Here is a 15,404-nt window from a genome sequence, read left to right on the forward strand (position 1 = left end):
ATGGCAAGTATAGCAGGCATAGTTCTCTGTAATGGTTTTATGGTTCTTTCACTTTGTTGTAATTGCTAAAGCGTATTATTCTGTCTTTTTTTCTTTTTTTGGTGTTGCCTCTTTTAATCGTGTAATGAAGCCAAGCAGATACCTTGTAGGTCTTCTTGTCTATTTGCATATTTCGTGATTATGTCATTGAAGAAGATGTCAGTGCTTTCTGGATGGAGTAGCTCAAGTTGTGCACGGCGTTTCAGTAATATTGTGCTGTCTTCAGGTGAACTTGTATTTGTGTACATGAATTCTCTTGTTGCACTAGTAAGTGGAAGTGAAAGGCACAAGTATACAACTTGTTGTGCGCTGATTTATTGTGTATTCAAAATTGAATTGCCAACTTTCCGGACGTGTTCGTTCATGGTTGCATTTTATGTGAAACTTTGGACAATTGCATGCTTGATAGCGTCATTGGTTTCTTTGTTATATATGATGTACAATAAGATGCTGCACCATGAGGGCTTAGAATGAACTGCAAATCAGTGTTCGCTCCCCAAAGTCTTGTCAAAGTTGGATTGAATTATTTGTGTAGATATCCTTTGGTTCTCTTTTCATGAAGATTTTTGGCTGTGAAATGCTGCTTCTCAAGGCGAGCTTGTATTCTTCATGTCAAAATTATTTGAAGAAAGTCATCGAAAGTGAGTGCAATAACCGTTTTTTGTTGCAATGCCTTTGCGACTTTCATAAAGTTTTTCCTATGAATGCTCGTATTCATTTCATCGGGTAAGGTCCTCAGAACTTTTGTTTGCTGCATAGGTGGTTTTGGAAATCCAAATTGATAGTATCTCTAGTTTTTTTTGCATGTTTGTCTGTGTTTATGGGTCTACAAATCATTTTGGTTGCTCTCAAGGTTTGTGTTGTCTGTTGTGATGTATTTGTCAATGAATTCTTCTATGTTGTTGTCATTACAAGTGTTGTAAATGGGGGTTGCATTTATCCAGAGCAAGCCGTGGTCATGTTGCCTGCCTCTATTTTGAAATTTTAATACAAAAAAGAAATTCATTACTGACCCCAAAATGTTGTCGTCTTGGTGTAATAATGTCTTCAAAGCTTTGAATTTGTGTATGTAGTATTGTGCTGTTGTTATGGGGTCTGATCTGATGAGGTCTTGGTTGTTTCTATCTTCTTGGTTTGCATTTTGCGGATGATCCTGGTTCTTAAGATCTCAGAGGCATGCCAATAAGGGTTCCCATCATTTTTCAGTGCAGACAAGGTGATGAAGAACGTGGGCGAGCCAAGTTGTCTCACCATCGCCAAACTATTGTGCTTTAGGTGCTGCTTATAATCAGCCGATGCCCTCAAGCATACAAAGTTACAGAAGCCAATTTTGGATTGCAATAGTTTTTCTATGTTTGTATCTATTATTGTAGTCCTTGCCTTGAGCTTTCTTCCTTGAAGTTGAGCTTTTTGCATACGCACCCAAGTTGATAACACGTGTCGCACCAGTACTTTCATTATCTTGAAGAATAAGTTTTCAATTGACCACACAAATCGTCTATCTTTGTTTTGTAATTCCCACTTTACTATGTCTAAGTAACTTGTTCGAGTTGATATGTCTTATGTACACGCATGTCCATAAAACAAACTTGGGAAGACCATTTCTTCACATTGTTCCTCTTTGAAAAGGTTAAGAGGAGAGAACCCTTCTAAGGGGCTACAATTATTGGTTTGTTATCAAAGTCAATAACGTGTTAGCTTGTGTAAATGCCGTGGACCAAGGTGTCTATTCCGTGTTCAGGGTGTGGGTTTCCTTCATCTGTGACTCTAGGCATTGTTTGGGGATCATCTTCATCATAATGAAGCTCATGGATGTGTTCAAGCCATTTTTGATTCACTTTGAAGTCGTTCTTTAAATGAAGTGGGGTTCCAAGCATTTCTTGCAATGCATACACTGTCAAAGTTGGGCGCACCAAGCCATTGATGTAGTTATGGTCATAATAGTCGACGCTTAATTGTAACAGTGATTGTTGCACTATCAGTCAAAAAATGTGGAAGAACTTGTTGCGCCCTGTCAACATCAGTGAAAACATTGATGAAACTACCATGGAGACCAAGTTGTCCTTCGTATGTCAATTGCCTGATATGTGCAAACGGTGTTTGTATCAAAACTAAGCATTTTTTGACCCTATTGAGGGCAACATTATTTTTCTGGGGAGCAAACATCTTCATTCTCTTTTTTGAAAGCTTGCATGTTTTGTTGCACTGAAGCTGGGCATAGCATAATGTGAAAATAGTTTGGTTTTCTTCTGTTGTTGGGGTCAGCATGTTTTGTCCTTGCATTGGCAATGGAACCTGTATGTTGAATGCTCTCATTTTCGACTTGAAAGTTAAGCATCCACATGAGCCGCCAGCAAAACTTGGTGTGTCATTGACTTTTTTGAGGTATGTCTTATGTGTTTTTCACTGGCCTGTTCTCACTTCAAGTAGTTGCATGTCTTGGACCTATTATCACGGGGTGACTTCACCAGGTTGTTGCTCCCATCAAGTTCTACAGTTTCCTTGCATGCAGAGTTGCTATGAGTCCTAACTGCATTCTCTACATGAAAAATTCCAGCTCTTAGTTTGTAAATTTTATTGCATGTTGCCTCGAAAGTGTGGGTGTTCACATGGTGGCTTTCTTCATAGGTTTTGGCTATAGTTTTGGCTGGCAAGTCCATATTTTGTTGCAGAATATGTATCAAATGTGACTCATCATCTCTTCTCCAAACGTTGTAGGGCCTTTTCTCGAGGTTTGTTATGAGTGGCATAATTGTGGCAGAAGTACTTGATTGGTTTATTAACAATACTTTTCTTGGTTTCTGCTTTGGGTCATTCAATTCCATTGCTTGTATAAGCGATTGGCCATCATATAGTAGGACAAAGAAGGAACAATGGAAAACACGATGCAGTGTCATAAGACAATCAAAGACTAAGGGGGCTAGCAAGCACGATTTTGAAGTGCACGGAATGCATCATTACATGATCCAATTTTTCTTGTGGAAGACATCATATTCTGTTCAGAATCATAATTAACGCCATCAACTTGGAGCATATCAAACATCATGTCATAGGTGTATCCAGGATAGAGGGCTATGAAACAAGAGAGCAAGTTGGTGTTGTTCGGGCTTTCTTCAATGAATTGTTCATTCCATTTCACATTATAGGAGTCCAAGTCGATTGTGGAATCCATTGAGAAGATTAGAGATCTTATGTGTTGTGTTGTGAACAATGGAGAGGTTATATACTTACAATGCTTTTTTGCATTTGTTGATAGGGAATTGCATTTAAATGTTTTAAGTACTGATGCAAAGAACATTCAATCTTTATAAACAACTTCGAAGAGTGAAATTCATATCATGGAGCTTGCCTACATAAACTTAAATATGTGAAGACGCTCTTACTGAGGCTAGTCGAAGGTGACTACTTGGACTATAGACTACATTGCTGATGGTGCATGCACACATTTACTCGTAATACACCATTTGTACTGATCATCTTCGTTAATGCAAAGATTGGGAAAAGGCTCTAACATCCTAAAACGAGGTGCAAAATGTATCACACAACATTTGTACATAGTTTTTCATGGATGAAAATATTTACAGTGGAAGCAAGCTCATGGGCTTGGTCTTGACTATACATCGTCATATCAAAGACAAATGTATGTACAGAAGTAAGAAATTGAACAACGAAAAATGATCACGGCAACAAGCAAAGGAAAGCGAAGAAGCAAGACAATTGGCTAGTATTTACAATGACTAATAGCATGGAGAAATCATCTTCGCTATGTAGCCTCCATAAAAGAGGTCATGAGACATGAATTGTTTATAGTAAATTCACCTGTCGGCCTCTTCTCAAGCAACATCGATTACATCACAACAACAATTCGATTGTGGAATTCCAAGAATGGACAATGACGTCCAAGGACCTCATCCACATGGGGGCCACGAACTTGCACTGTAACCTGGCTGGTGTCACGCAAGATAACACATCCTTTTAAAGAAGGTACTTGGAATATACTTTTGATACCATCGCAAAAATAATAGTATGAGCGTGCTGGGTCCCAGCTCACTCGAGTACCACCACATGTTTGACAATGATACTCAACAAGGGGATTATTGAGACTGATGAGATGTAGAACAATTACCTGCAAGGAGAGGGGAAGTGATTGTTAGTTTTATGGTTGGTTACAATGGAGAATGTCATTAGCACATGAGGTTGCTGTACCTTTTTGCCATAGCCTAATTGAGAGACTTGGTGCGTGAATGCATCGCACAATGTGGCTCAAAGATTGCCTTTAGGTACTACTCCCAGGATGGTAAAATCAAATACTCCTAGTGCATGTCTTAGACACATGTATGAAATGTTTTTTGCAACATACATGACGATGCCTTCATCGATAAACTCCTCCACGAGATGAGCGAGTGTGTGTCTTCTATCCGCAACAAAAGATAGCTGGTACAAAGGGAGAAAGAAAGTTGAGGGGAGGGGGCATAGTAAAACCTATCAAACAAATGTAATGAGCCTAAAACTATTTGATTCTCACCGTTGCACGGTCCTCATGGTTAGGACCATCTGTGATAATGACCTGATCAGTTGGTGGGCCATCGAGGTCCACCTTGACAATGACAAAAGACACTATGTCAATAACTGATGTGAAGGGCGCTCTCATGTTCTCCATTTGATTGGTTGACCAAGGTACATAACGTCTTATGACATTGTCTAGAACAAAGAAGATGACCCCATCGAATGGTTCACCTTTCAGGACTGTTGTTGTTGCATCAACACGCAAAGAACACAAAGATGTCCCTCCCTCACCAGAACCTTGCTTGCTAGTGGTGGGACCCTCTACTCTGAAAAGATCTTGGAAAACATCTTTGAGATCTAGAACATATGTGTGCAGAACATGTAATGTGATTGTCTCTGAGCATGCATGATTAGTTAGGTCAATGTGCATGTAGATAGGATATGGGACATCCTTTGCTTTGAAAGTTCCATACTCTACTAACACCTTCCCCTCAAAAGTGAAATGATGAGAAACAAATTCTGATCATGCACTTATTGATAGTACTGGTAGAGCTTTTGGATTTGGGGGATTTATGTTTGCGGGTACATTTACTCTACTAGGGCCACTCCCATCATTCATGCCATCCACGGCTTTTGCTTAGTGCACAAACTCCAAATTGCTACTGTAAAAACTTTTCCCAGCTTGTGGTCCAACATTCGAACTAGCTGAAAAATGTCATTATTGCCTTTTGTGAGTGATATTTGAGTAGGTTTGATAAGTTCTTGAAAATATTGCATCCCGAAGCAAAATCCTATGTTTAATATTCTCTAATTACAGACACTCTCTTCCATTTTTAATAAATTGTACAAGGAGTGTGAACATAGGATAGTAACTACTAGAAATTCATTTGCCACGTGCACTGAAAAAGCATGCCTTTATTGCTGTCTCCCCCTTCTTAAACAAAATGCAAAGACATAACATAAATTGCATGATTGTTATTTTTTATGGCAAATTAAAAAACCATAACATTTTAAAATAAGAACAATTAGGCAAAGACATTGATATCCTTCGAAGAAGAAATCATTCACTGTTTCAAAGAAAGAAAGAAAGTCTATCACTATGCCAACTGATTCAAATCAAATTTGCATGCACGCAAAGGGGGATATAAGAAGATTATTTGATATTGAATCTAGGAGAAGGACATTGGTATGATGTGAGTGAGGAACATTACGCTTTCAAAAACTTATTGTAAATGACAGACATGCACATATAAACATCTACTGTTCAGTGATAACTGATTGGAATGAAACTGTATGTACAAAAAAAAGCATAGGTATTAGTAAGTTCATGCTAGGCATCTATGACTTCTGAAGCACCCTGGTCCTCTGGAATCGGTGGCCTTATGTTTATAGTAATTTGGCACTTCAATTTTATGTTGGACCCTTTGTCACGGATTTCTTGCCGAACTGAACAAGCAAGATCAATTGTAAACATCTCTAAGGTATATAAAATGGTTGTGAAAGTAAAAAGAAATTCAATAAACCTTTACCTTCAATAGAAGCTTGCTTTGCAGCCGCGCAGAATGCACTTTTCAATGTTTTCTTCGTACTCTTTCAGGTACTGCCTTCTTTGGTTGGGGCTAATACCAAAGGGAAACTTGCTATTGACACTAGGGGAGGCACATAGGTCTTTATCCAAGCAACCGCATGAAGCCAAAACAACATCGTTTTGGGCAAGCGCTACTGCTTCTCTTATTGGTGGGCCAAAACCTTTCACGATGCGAATATAATAAATAAACCTTATATACAAGGGCAAATGATCCCATAAAAAATAAAAAAATATTAAATTTATTCTTGTACCTTCCATCGGATTAAAAGTTTCATTTCTTGGCCCTGCATTCGCAAGGGATGTTTTTGACACTCCAGTGTGTATGAGAATATCTAAAGTGATGTCCATCCATCCCATAACAATCAACAACATATATTATGAGAGGACTAAGAAAGATGGCTTCATTCAAATAGAGCAACAAAGTTTGCGTAGTTCTTATTAACCAGACGCTACGAGAACAATTAACCAACAATAGGGCAAAACCATATACCTTCACTTGCATGAACAGCTTTGGGAACCTCCTCCACTGCACAAGGATTCCTTTGAGCCTTGAAACGTATATCTTGAGGTTCAGATCCATCTTTGTAATTACCATCTGGCACACAAAAATCTTTATCGTGTTTTTCACTTGTAAGATTATTCACGTGAGAAGCAGATTGCAAGTTATTTTCTCCTCTAGTGTCTCCTCTAGCACTCATTCCCTTCTCGGAGCTTCCACTAACATGCAGGCTTCCTACGTTAGGCAAAGATCGAATAAAACAACTTAGATTTCGACAATAGAGCTTCCCACAAATATGCCTTCAAATCAAGTAAGGTAATACATTTTGACTATGTGACTATCAACATTCGATCAACCAACAACCAAGCAACGATGCGGATGCATTATGCGGCGCAGCACTGTCGCCAAAATGTGATATAGACAAACGGTGACCGGAGAGCTTGCCAATAGCAAGAGATGGAGTCTGGAGGCAAAACGAAAGGGCAAGCAAAACGTGATATAGACATATGGTGACCAAAAAGCTTGCCAAGAGCAAAAGTTAGAGTGTGGAGGCAAAACGAAACAGTATAATAGTGGACATGGAAAGAGAGAGGCGATGGAACTTCTTTCGATCATCACTACGATGACAACACCGCCAAGCAAGAAGTAACGGAAGAAGTAATAGAATAGAAGCATTAACAATATGTATATCGATAGACCCGATTAAGAATTCATGCGAAATTCCAAAAAATATGATCCTTACCTCGGATAATTGAATGTGCATCGTCCGTGCAGGCCTTCTTCAAATCCGCCATGCTCATACGTTTTAACAGTAACAATGGATGTAAGAACACACAGAAGGCAATGAATTCTTTGATCAAAGCTTTGAAAGGAATTATGAAATACCATAGACCTCTCTCGAACTCCCTGTTATTGGTATCCATAGACTTGCCAGATCCTTCAGATCCATCTTCAAAAAGAACCTTCTTTGCTCGTGATAGCAGCTCCTCACCAAAGAAACGACGTGCGAAAAGATACAGAAAATAGCAGATGCAAAATCACACAGACTGAATCGTTGTTTTATAGAAGAGCCAATCTGCTCCCGTTTTGGACCTGCGCATCACTTCCGCCTTTCATCTGGGATCGTGAACCATACCTTTCCTTCTGAAGCTCAAATGACTTTGTTGTCCAGGCGCATCCCATCCCCATGACCTCGTCCTCCACAAAGTAAGGCAACCTCATCGTCTACGACACCAAAGGTGCTTTCATGCATCTCGTTATCATTGCCTAAAGATCACGTGGTTGTCCACAATATGGAAATCATCCTGAATTCGCAAGAGAACACGATCCACCAAGGATAAACAGAAGAGCCTACTGCCTTCTGGAGCTCCTCATTTGATCAGCCAAAGGAGTTCAAACACGTACGTGGTAGGGCCCATGTTGAGCACGTGCAGTAATCCATGCAACACACGTGGCATTGTGATGCAAAAATCCGAAGCTCCCTTTAAAACGAATTTCGCTTCTCTAGGGAGGGTCCCCCTTCACTGAGGCCTCCCCTCACTTCTCGGATGACGGTGATACCTTAGAATTTGAATTCCGAATCCACGTATTAGGTTAAGGGGACCTTAGCTAATTTTTAAGCACTAATATGAGCTTCTTTATATATATGTTTGGGAGGGGGGGTGTGTACGTGTAGGGTTTTGACAAAACGAAGAAGGAAGAAAGATCTCCCTTCTTGGACTCTCAGAGTCTGAGCTTTCAGGCGAGTGCCGTTGTCTCCTCCGTCACCAGCCATGGCGACTACCAAAGTGCAGCGTATCATGACCCAGCCTATCGTATGTGCTCTTCCCTGGAGCCTCGTTTTATGATTCTGTTTCCATGCTCAGCGGTTTCGGTCTGGATTGCGTGCGAGAGAGAGAGAGAGAGAGAGAGAGAGAGAGGGAGAGCTTGTTTCTTTTGGCTTTTTCTTGGAGAGAGAGAGAGGGAGAGCTTGTTTCTTTTGGCTTTTTCTTGGGAGAGAGAAAGAGCGCGAGCGCTTGTTTCTTTTGGCCCTAATGCGGTTTTTTTTTTTTTTTGGGCACTTATGCGGCTGTCCTGTCTGGAATTGCAGAATCTCATCTTCCGATTTCTTCAAAGTGTAAGCTCCCTCTCTAAGATTGGCGTTCTGTTGGATCTCTCTGGGTGACTAGGTGACAAAATAACGTGATCGGCTTGTGTCTTTCTGGCTGACAGAAATCGCGAATTCAAATTTGGCTCTTCGAGCAGAAGGATTTGAGAATAGAAGGTCGCATTATTGTAAGTTTTCATACCCTCTTGACTAGCGCCCCCCCCATCCTCTCTCTCCCTCTCTCTCTCTGTCCCCTGATCTTCTCTTCTTTAGCTCTATGTGTATGCATTTTGCTTTCTTTCTTATCTTCATTATTAATTTTAATGTTGGTTTCACGAACGGACAACTTCCGTCGTAGTGGCGGCATTAGTCTAGCACGGCCAGTTGTACTTTAGAGGAAGGTGCAGTCTTATTCCGGATACTTATTCTTTTGATTGCACGGTAGGTAGCTATTGTCTGCTCTTCCTTCATCTCTGTTATGTTTGGCTTCTCTACTTGTGACTCAGCATTTTGATTTATTTTATTTTGAAGGGTTTCGATGAATACATGAACTTGGTGCTAGATGAAGCTGAGGAAGTTTCAGTGAAGAAAAAGACTCGGAAGCCTTTAGGTACGCCTTCATTTTTTCCAAATTTCTCCAGGCCCAAGGGTTTCCACAGACCGAATGTGTGTTCGTCTCTGATTTTATAGCATGAGCTCTAAATTGGGTTTTCTTTTGGGTTTTGCAGGAAGAATTCTTTTGAAAGGGGACAACATAACCTTGATGATGAACACGTGAGGCTTCTTTCCTCCTGTTTTGTACTAAGAAATAGCCTGACTGTCGTGGTTTTCTGATGTACAATGATGGGCTTTGCCAAGTTGATCTAATGTTTCAGACTAAGTGCTGAATTTTAGCTTGAACAAATTTTTTTCAGAGGGAAATGATGGTAAGCACTGCATAGATCTACCTGCGAACCAGATATTCCTGCTCTTTTCTGCCAAGCATGTGTTCCTGCAGCCGTTGGTGAGTGTTGTCAGCTGTACAGTTGCGCTATTTGAGGATATGCAGTGGCATCTTCTGATTCGATCCTGGAAAGATGCAATTTTGCTTTTCCTAGATAGATGCCACCTTATCAAACTGAGGGTTGGCATAGATTGATTGTCTTTAAGGTGGAGTGGCATATGTTAAACATCATTAGTTGATTTTGAATGAAGGGTCAAACGAGGTGCCTGCTAAGATTTGCCTGCTAAGATTGTATTTTAATACTTCTCTCTCCAATATGGTTTAAGTGGGGACCTTGTGCAGCAACTTCTGATGTTACACCAATGTGCTTTTATTTTTGGTTGTGTATCTTGCCCGTGTGTTACATATGTAGCTTGTGTACCATTTTATGTTACATAGACAACTTCTTGGTCTTATGATTGGGGAAAAAGACTCAATATTCATCGGTCTTTTTCTTGTTAGTTCAAATGCATCGGGACATCTCTCTCTCTCTCTCTCTCTCTCTCTCTCTCTCTCAGATCATCACCGTCTCCCCTCCCTCTTTCTCCTTGTAGGATTGTAGTTAAAATGCGTGTAGAACAAGGCTCTCTCTCTCTCTCTCTATATATATATATATATATAATGTATATATATCCTCCACATACGAGCCTTTTGTAGACAAAAGAAGGGGAATTGTGAAACCGGCCTCTAATCACTTAGAGGGCAGTGGAACTAAACCTTTAATCACTTCAGCACTTATTTACAGCTCACAAAGCATATATCACAACCATTAACCATTGCATGATCACCATTTGGCATTTACCCATTTGTTCACAAACAAAATCAGTGAAAAAGCGATGGAGACTAGAATGCCTTTGCTCAAGAAACATAGACAAGTGCACCCGATTGGCCCCAAACACTGTGGCGTCCCTTTTGGTATTTCTTTATATTTCACAGTGAAATGATTACAAGTTGCATTTGGAAGACCTTCCCTGCAACTCTGAGCTCGCAGTCCCAATTCACTAAGCCTTCGCAAGGCTTTCAAGCATAGAACACCATCACATAAGTGCACTTAATCCATAGACTCAACCCAAAGGCATTCTCTTTTCCAAGTGCAATTCCATTGGCTGTCCAGATGCAATCACATTGCACCCCAGCTGCACTCTCTTTGAGTGGTTTCCAGATGGCATTCACAAAGCTTTTCAAAGCTCCAAAATAAAATCAGCAAAGTACCCAACCAAAGAATGACTCATGTAGCACTGCTTGGGCACCTGTGAGCAAAGAAAGAGGCGGCACATGAGGCCAACCAATAGCTTATGGCAACAAGAAATTGCAGTAGCAAAATCATAACTTACCAAGCCCTAAAAACTCGAACCAAGTCCTCAATCGCCAAGAGGACATAGTAGCCAATGCCCAATTGCATTCTCAGTCAAAGAGGAGTGCAAAGGCATGAAGAAAGAGCATTTACAAGAGTCGACCAGCAAGAATTTCACTGAAAAATGCGAAAAGCAGCACTTTTGTCGTGAAGAAATGGGAGTTCTTGGGCTCGAAAGAAGCGTGCTTCAGAGAGGAATGCATTGAGAAGATTTTGGAGAAGTTTCATCATCGGAAAGTCCTCCAAAATTGAGAAAAACCAGTCAACCAGCATGTGGGATCACTCGAAATTGAACAGGAAGCTATAGCTTTGCAAGAGGAGAGGCCCAAGAGGCGGTAGAAGCAAAAAGGTCCAGAAAAAGCCACTTTTGCAAATTCGACTAGCAAAAGAAGTGTTGAGCTTTGCTCGTTCTACCAAATGCACGGAGGGAAAAGCATATTACTACGAAGGGGAGACAGAGGGGAAGCCATCGGGTCAAACGGAAGTCGAGGAATCCAAACGGGTGAGGAGTTATGAAAAAAAACGGAATTCAGCTGAAGGAGGCTGAAAAACCAGTCCAAAATCTCAACAAATGGATAAGATGAGAGAGACAACCACACATGTGAAGTTTAGAAGACCTAGGAAGGTCCAGGAATGGCAAAGGAGCATGTAGAAGGCACTAGAGCCACCTGGAACTCTAGGGGGGCCACTAAAGGTACATGGCTCTCTAGGGGGGTCCATTAAAAATGCCACATCATCATTTTTCAACAACCACTCTTTTAATTCCTTGGAATGCCTTTGGGCTTAGGGATTAATTACGCTTATGTGCTGAGCACCATGCCACGTTTAATTACACATTATTAAGCCCATGCTTGCTGTCCCAAAACACAGGAGTGAGCATGAAATATAGCATAAAAGAGTATACAAGAAAGCCGCAGCTATAGTATACAGAGACAGTGAAAATATGGCTAGGAGAGGCATGCATCCATCCATATACACTGCTCAAGATCTATGTGATCCTCGGCGATCAATGGTCAAGATGCATCAATATCATGAAGTCTCAGAGTCTCACAGCAGAAATACTGTCAACTCAGTATCTCGGATGAAACATACAGTGTCATCAAGCGACCTCATGAAATCACAATGAGCTCGTCTGTACTGAGGGAGTGGAGGTGCTACCTCCCTCTCGAGCACTAGGTAATGCTCTAGACGCTCGCTCTGTTGAACTACCTGTAGGAGCCCGGACCGCAGTCGGCTCTAATTGAAAAGCATCAAGGTAAAGCTGCAATATCCCAGGTGAATCTGCTAGCTCACCTTCCTCCATCCATTTCGCATCAAGTGATGGGTAATTTTGAAAATTTACCAAGTAGCGACGGATAACTTTACCCTTCAGCTTTCTATCTTTGTGTGCTAGAATCAGCTCTGGGATCAGAAGTTCATCTTGTTCTTCCACTTCAGGCTGCACCTCATTAGGTAAATCCTCGAGAATATCTCCATGATATTGCTTTAATAAGCTCACATGAAAGGCATTATGTATCTTTCAATGCGGAGGCAACCTCAGTCTGTAAGCTACCTCGTTTATCTTTTCAAAAACTTGGTAAGGACCATAGTTACACATGTTCAGCTTTGTGTACCACCTTTCCTTGCCTTTCTTATTTTTGAGCCTTGCCTTTTGAAAATGCAGCAAAACCCAATCACCTTCTGTGAATACCAATTCCCTGCGGTGCTTATCTGCTGCTCTTTTTTGCTTGTCTTGACTTCTTTGTAAGGCATATTTGATATTCTTGTAAGCCTCTTCAAGGCTTTCCACAAAATGATCAGCTTCGAAGATTTTCTCTTTTGTATGCAAAATGGGAGGTATCTTCTTGGCATCTTCCACTATTTTAAAAGGTGCTTTACCTGTGGATGTGTGTACCGTATTATTGTAAGCATATTCCAGCAAAAGCAAATAATGCTCCCATTTGCTTTTGTGCCAACCAGTTCAGGAAGGCTCTACTCTTTTTGCTTTAGATAGAGAAAGGGCTGCTTCTATTTCAGATTTTCAGGATTGTTTCTCAGATGCACTTCCTTAAGAATTACTTCCCAAGAGGCCCGAGGATCATCAAATTGATATAATTCAAGGAAGCTCACCGCTTAATATACCTCCCTATCGTGTCAGTAAGGCACAACAGGAAGAGATAATGTCACAAGTGAAGGAACTCTTGGAAAAGGAATTAATAAAGCCAATTAATTCTCCTTACTGTTCCCTTGTGTTGCTTGTGCAAAAGAAGGATGGCAGTTAGAGAATGAGTATTGATTGTAGGGCTTTGAATAAAGTCACAATTAAGAACCGTTTTTCAATTTCACGCATTGATGATATATTGGATCGGTTGGAAGGTTCCTCAATGTTCAGTCGTATTGACCTTAACATGGATACCATCAAATAAGTCTACAAGATTGCCTTCCGCACTTCATTTGGCTTATATGAGTTCCTTGTGATGCCTTTGGTTTGACTAATGCACTTACCACTTTCAATAGAATGATGGACATAATTTTTAGAGCACACAGAAAGTTTGTGGGCACTTTCTTCGATGACATCATTGTGTTCTCTAAAAATGAGCAAGAGCATAAGAAACACCTCACTATTGTGTTTCAAGAGTTGAAAAGACACAAGCAATTAATGAACACCAAGAAAAGTGAGTTCTTTATGCATGAGATTCATTTTATTGGGCATATAGTGTCAAAGGATGGAGTCAAGATGAATCTTACAAAAGTTGAGGCCATAACGAGTTGGCCAATTTTGAAAAATCTGCATGAAGTTAGAAGCTTTCTTGGGTTGTGTTCATACTATCAGAGGTTTATAAAGTACTTTGTAGAAATTGCTTCTCCCTTGCATGCTTTACAAAAGAAAGCTGTACCGTTTCAGTGGGGACCAAAGGAAAATGCAGCTTTTGAAGAGCTGAAGCAAAAGTTGTGTTTTGAACCCGTTATTATCTTGCCAGATCTTGCAAAACCCTTTGCTGTAACTTGTGATGGATGTGGGAACAGCATAGGAGGCACTTTGATGCAGGATGGCAGAGTGGTTGCATATGAGAGTAGAGTTCTGAAAAATGCTGAATTGTACTTGTAGACATACAAGAAGGAAATGTTAGCAGTGATACATGCTTTGACCACATGGAAACATTATCTTCTTGGAGCTGATTTTTATATGCAGACAGATCATCAGTCACTTAGATATTTTCTCACGCCGAGAAAATTTTCTGAAAAGCACATGAGATGGGCTAACTTCCTATCAATGTTTCATTTTCAAATTGTACATGTGTCGGTTGTCATGTGCACGGATTGGTATCTGGGTACACAAGACTAGCTCAGGTAGCCTGGGGAGACTTAGAGCTAGGCAGGCTTGATTCTCGGGTTGAGTGGCAAGGGTACGAACCAGTTATAGGTCTTCGCTATTTTTGGCGCTTGGGGCCCGAGTCTATAAAAGGGGCCCAGGGGTTCAGTTCTCGGAGATCCGATGGGAGCAAGTTTCGTTCCCAAGTGCTAGGTCTGATCCTGGATTGAGTCGCGGATGCGCGCCTGCATCTTAGCGTAGCCCAAGGCCCAATAGCAGATCCTAGGCTTCACAACGCCACTTGGTGGTATGGGACACCAGGCGGGTTTGGATCTGGTTGGGAGTTCGTGCCAGTAGCTCAGCTCGAGGCTCGGAGGGGACATCTCCTGATTCGGGATCACATCCTGTAGATGTCATGGTTGGGTGGTGAGCAGCCTGCTCAGTTTCTCACATTGTGTGTGTGTTCTTGTGTTTGCTTGCAGATTAGAGGTTTCAGGAGTGCTGGGATGTGTTAGTTGGTACCAGAGCCAACTCCTGAGGGAGGAACTTCTGATGCGAAAATTTTGGACGATTTCTTCCTCCAGGTATGTCCTAATTTCGAAATTTGTTGCTGCAAGATCTTGTTGGTTCATGGGTTATCGGAAGTGGTCAGGATGAAGGGAGAGTCATGATTTCGAAATTACTGAAGGGAAAAGTGAGAGAGGGTTGAGGCGTAGCTAGGAGAGAGTGGAGATGAAAGGAGGAGAGGCGTGAGAAGAGCTGAGTGGTAGGCGAGGGGATTCCGTTTGCTGGTTAGGGCTGCGTAGAGGTAGGTGACGCAGGTAGGAGAGGCTGAGAGGTGCGCCATAGGCTGGAGAGGAATTCGGCCAAGCAGGGAGGTGCGCCATGGGCTGGAGCAGGGTGCGGCCAGATTGTTGGAGGAGCTGCTTTTTTCGAAAAAAGCACCACCCTCCAAGATTGGGAGGGTGAGCTTTTCTAGAAAGCATGGCTTCCTAGATTAGCTGCACCATCTCCTTTATAGCCGGGCAGGATCCCAAGCTTAGCCACAGCTAGAGTGC

At 41.3% G+C, this 15,404-nt stretch overlaps 1 protein-coding gene across 2 annotated transcripts; it reads left to right on the forward strand.

The window, feature by feature from the left end:
* The first annotated feature begins 8,279 nt into the window (after positions 1-8,279).
* LOC147892139 (uncharacterized) lies at positions 8,280-10,046 on the forward strand. 2 transcript variants are annotated; one of them, XM_087388302.1, is made up of 6 exons: positions 8,284-8,446; positions 8,722-8,748; positions 8,844-8,906; positions 9,250-9,328; positions 9,447-9,492; positions 9,633-10,046. In XM_087388302.1, exons 1-6 carry the CDS (start codon positions 8,405-8,407, stop codon positions 9,640-9,642), a joined length of 267 nt encoding a protein of 88 aa, XP_087244428.1. In that variant the 5' UTR covers positions 8,284-8,404; the 3' UTR covers positions 9,643-10,046. The 2 variants fall into 2 exon arrangements, with proteins under 2 accessions (XP_087244429.1, XP_087244428.1); XM_087388303.1 differs by lacking the exon at positions 9,633-10,046 and having other exon boundaries at positions 8,280-8,446; positions 9,447-9,496.
* Positions 10,047-15,404: the final 5,358 nt, after the last annotated feature.

The sequence above is a fragment of the Dipteris shenzhenensis genome, chromosome 17, assembly GCF_047967505.1.
Source record: "Dipteris shenzhenensis isolate YYH24624 ecotype China chromosome 17, Dip_SZ_1.0, whole genome shotgun sequence".
Classification (NCBI taxonomy): domain Eukaryota; kingdom Viridiplantae; phylum Streptophyta; class Polypodiopsida; order Gleicheniales; family Dipteridaceae; genus Dipteris; species Dipteris shenzhenensis.

Bases quoted from the DNA above. Each gene is read 5' to 3' on its own strand.
- LOC147892139 (XM_087388302.1), top strand. From the start codon at position 8,405: ATGGCGACTACCAAAGTGCAGCGTATCATGACCCAGCCTATC. The intron at 8,749-8,843 runs GTAAGCTCCCTC...TCTGGCTGACAG, and splicing joins TCTTCCGATTTCTTCAAAGT to AAATCGCGAATTCAAATTTG. The intron at 9,329-9,446 runs GTACGCCTTCAT...TGGGTTTTGCAG, and splicing joins AAAGACTCGGAAGCCTTTAG to GAAGAATTCTTTTGAAAGGG.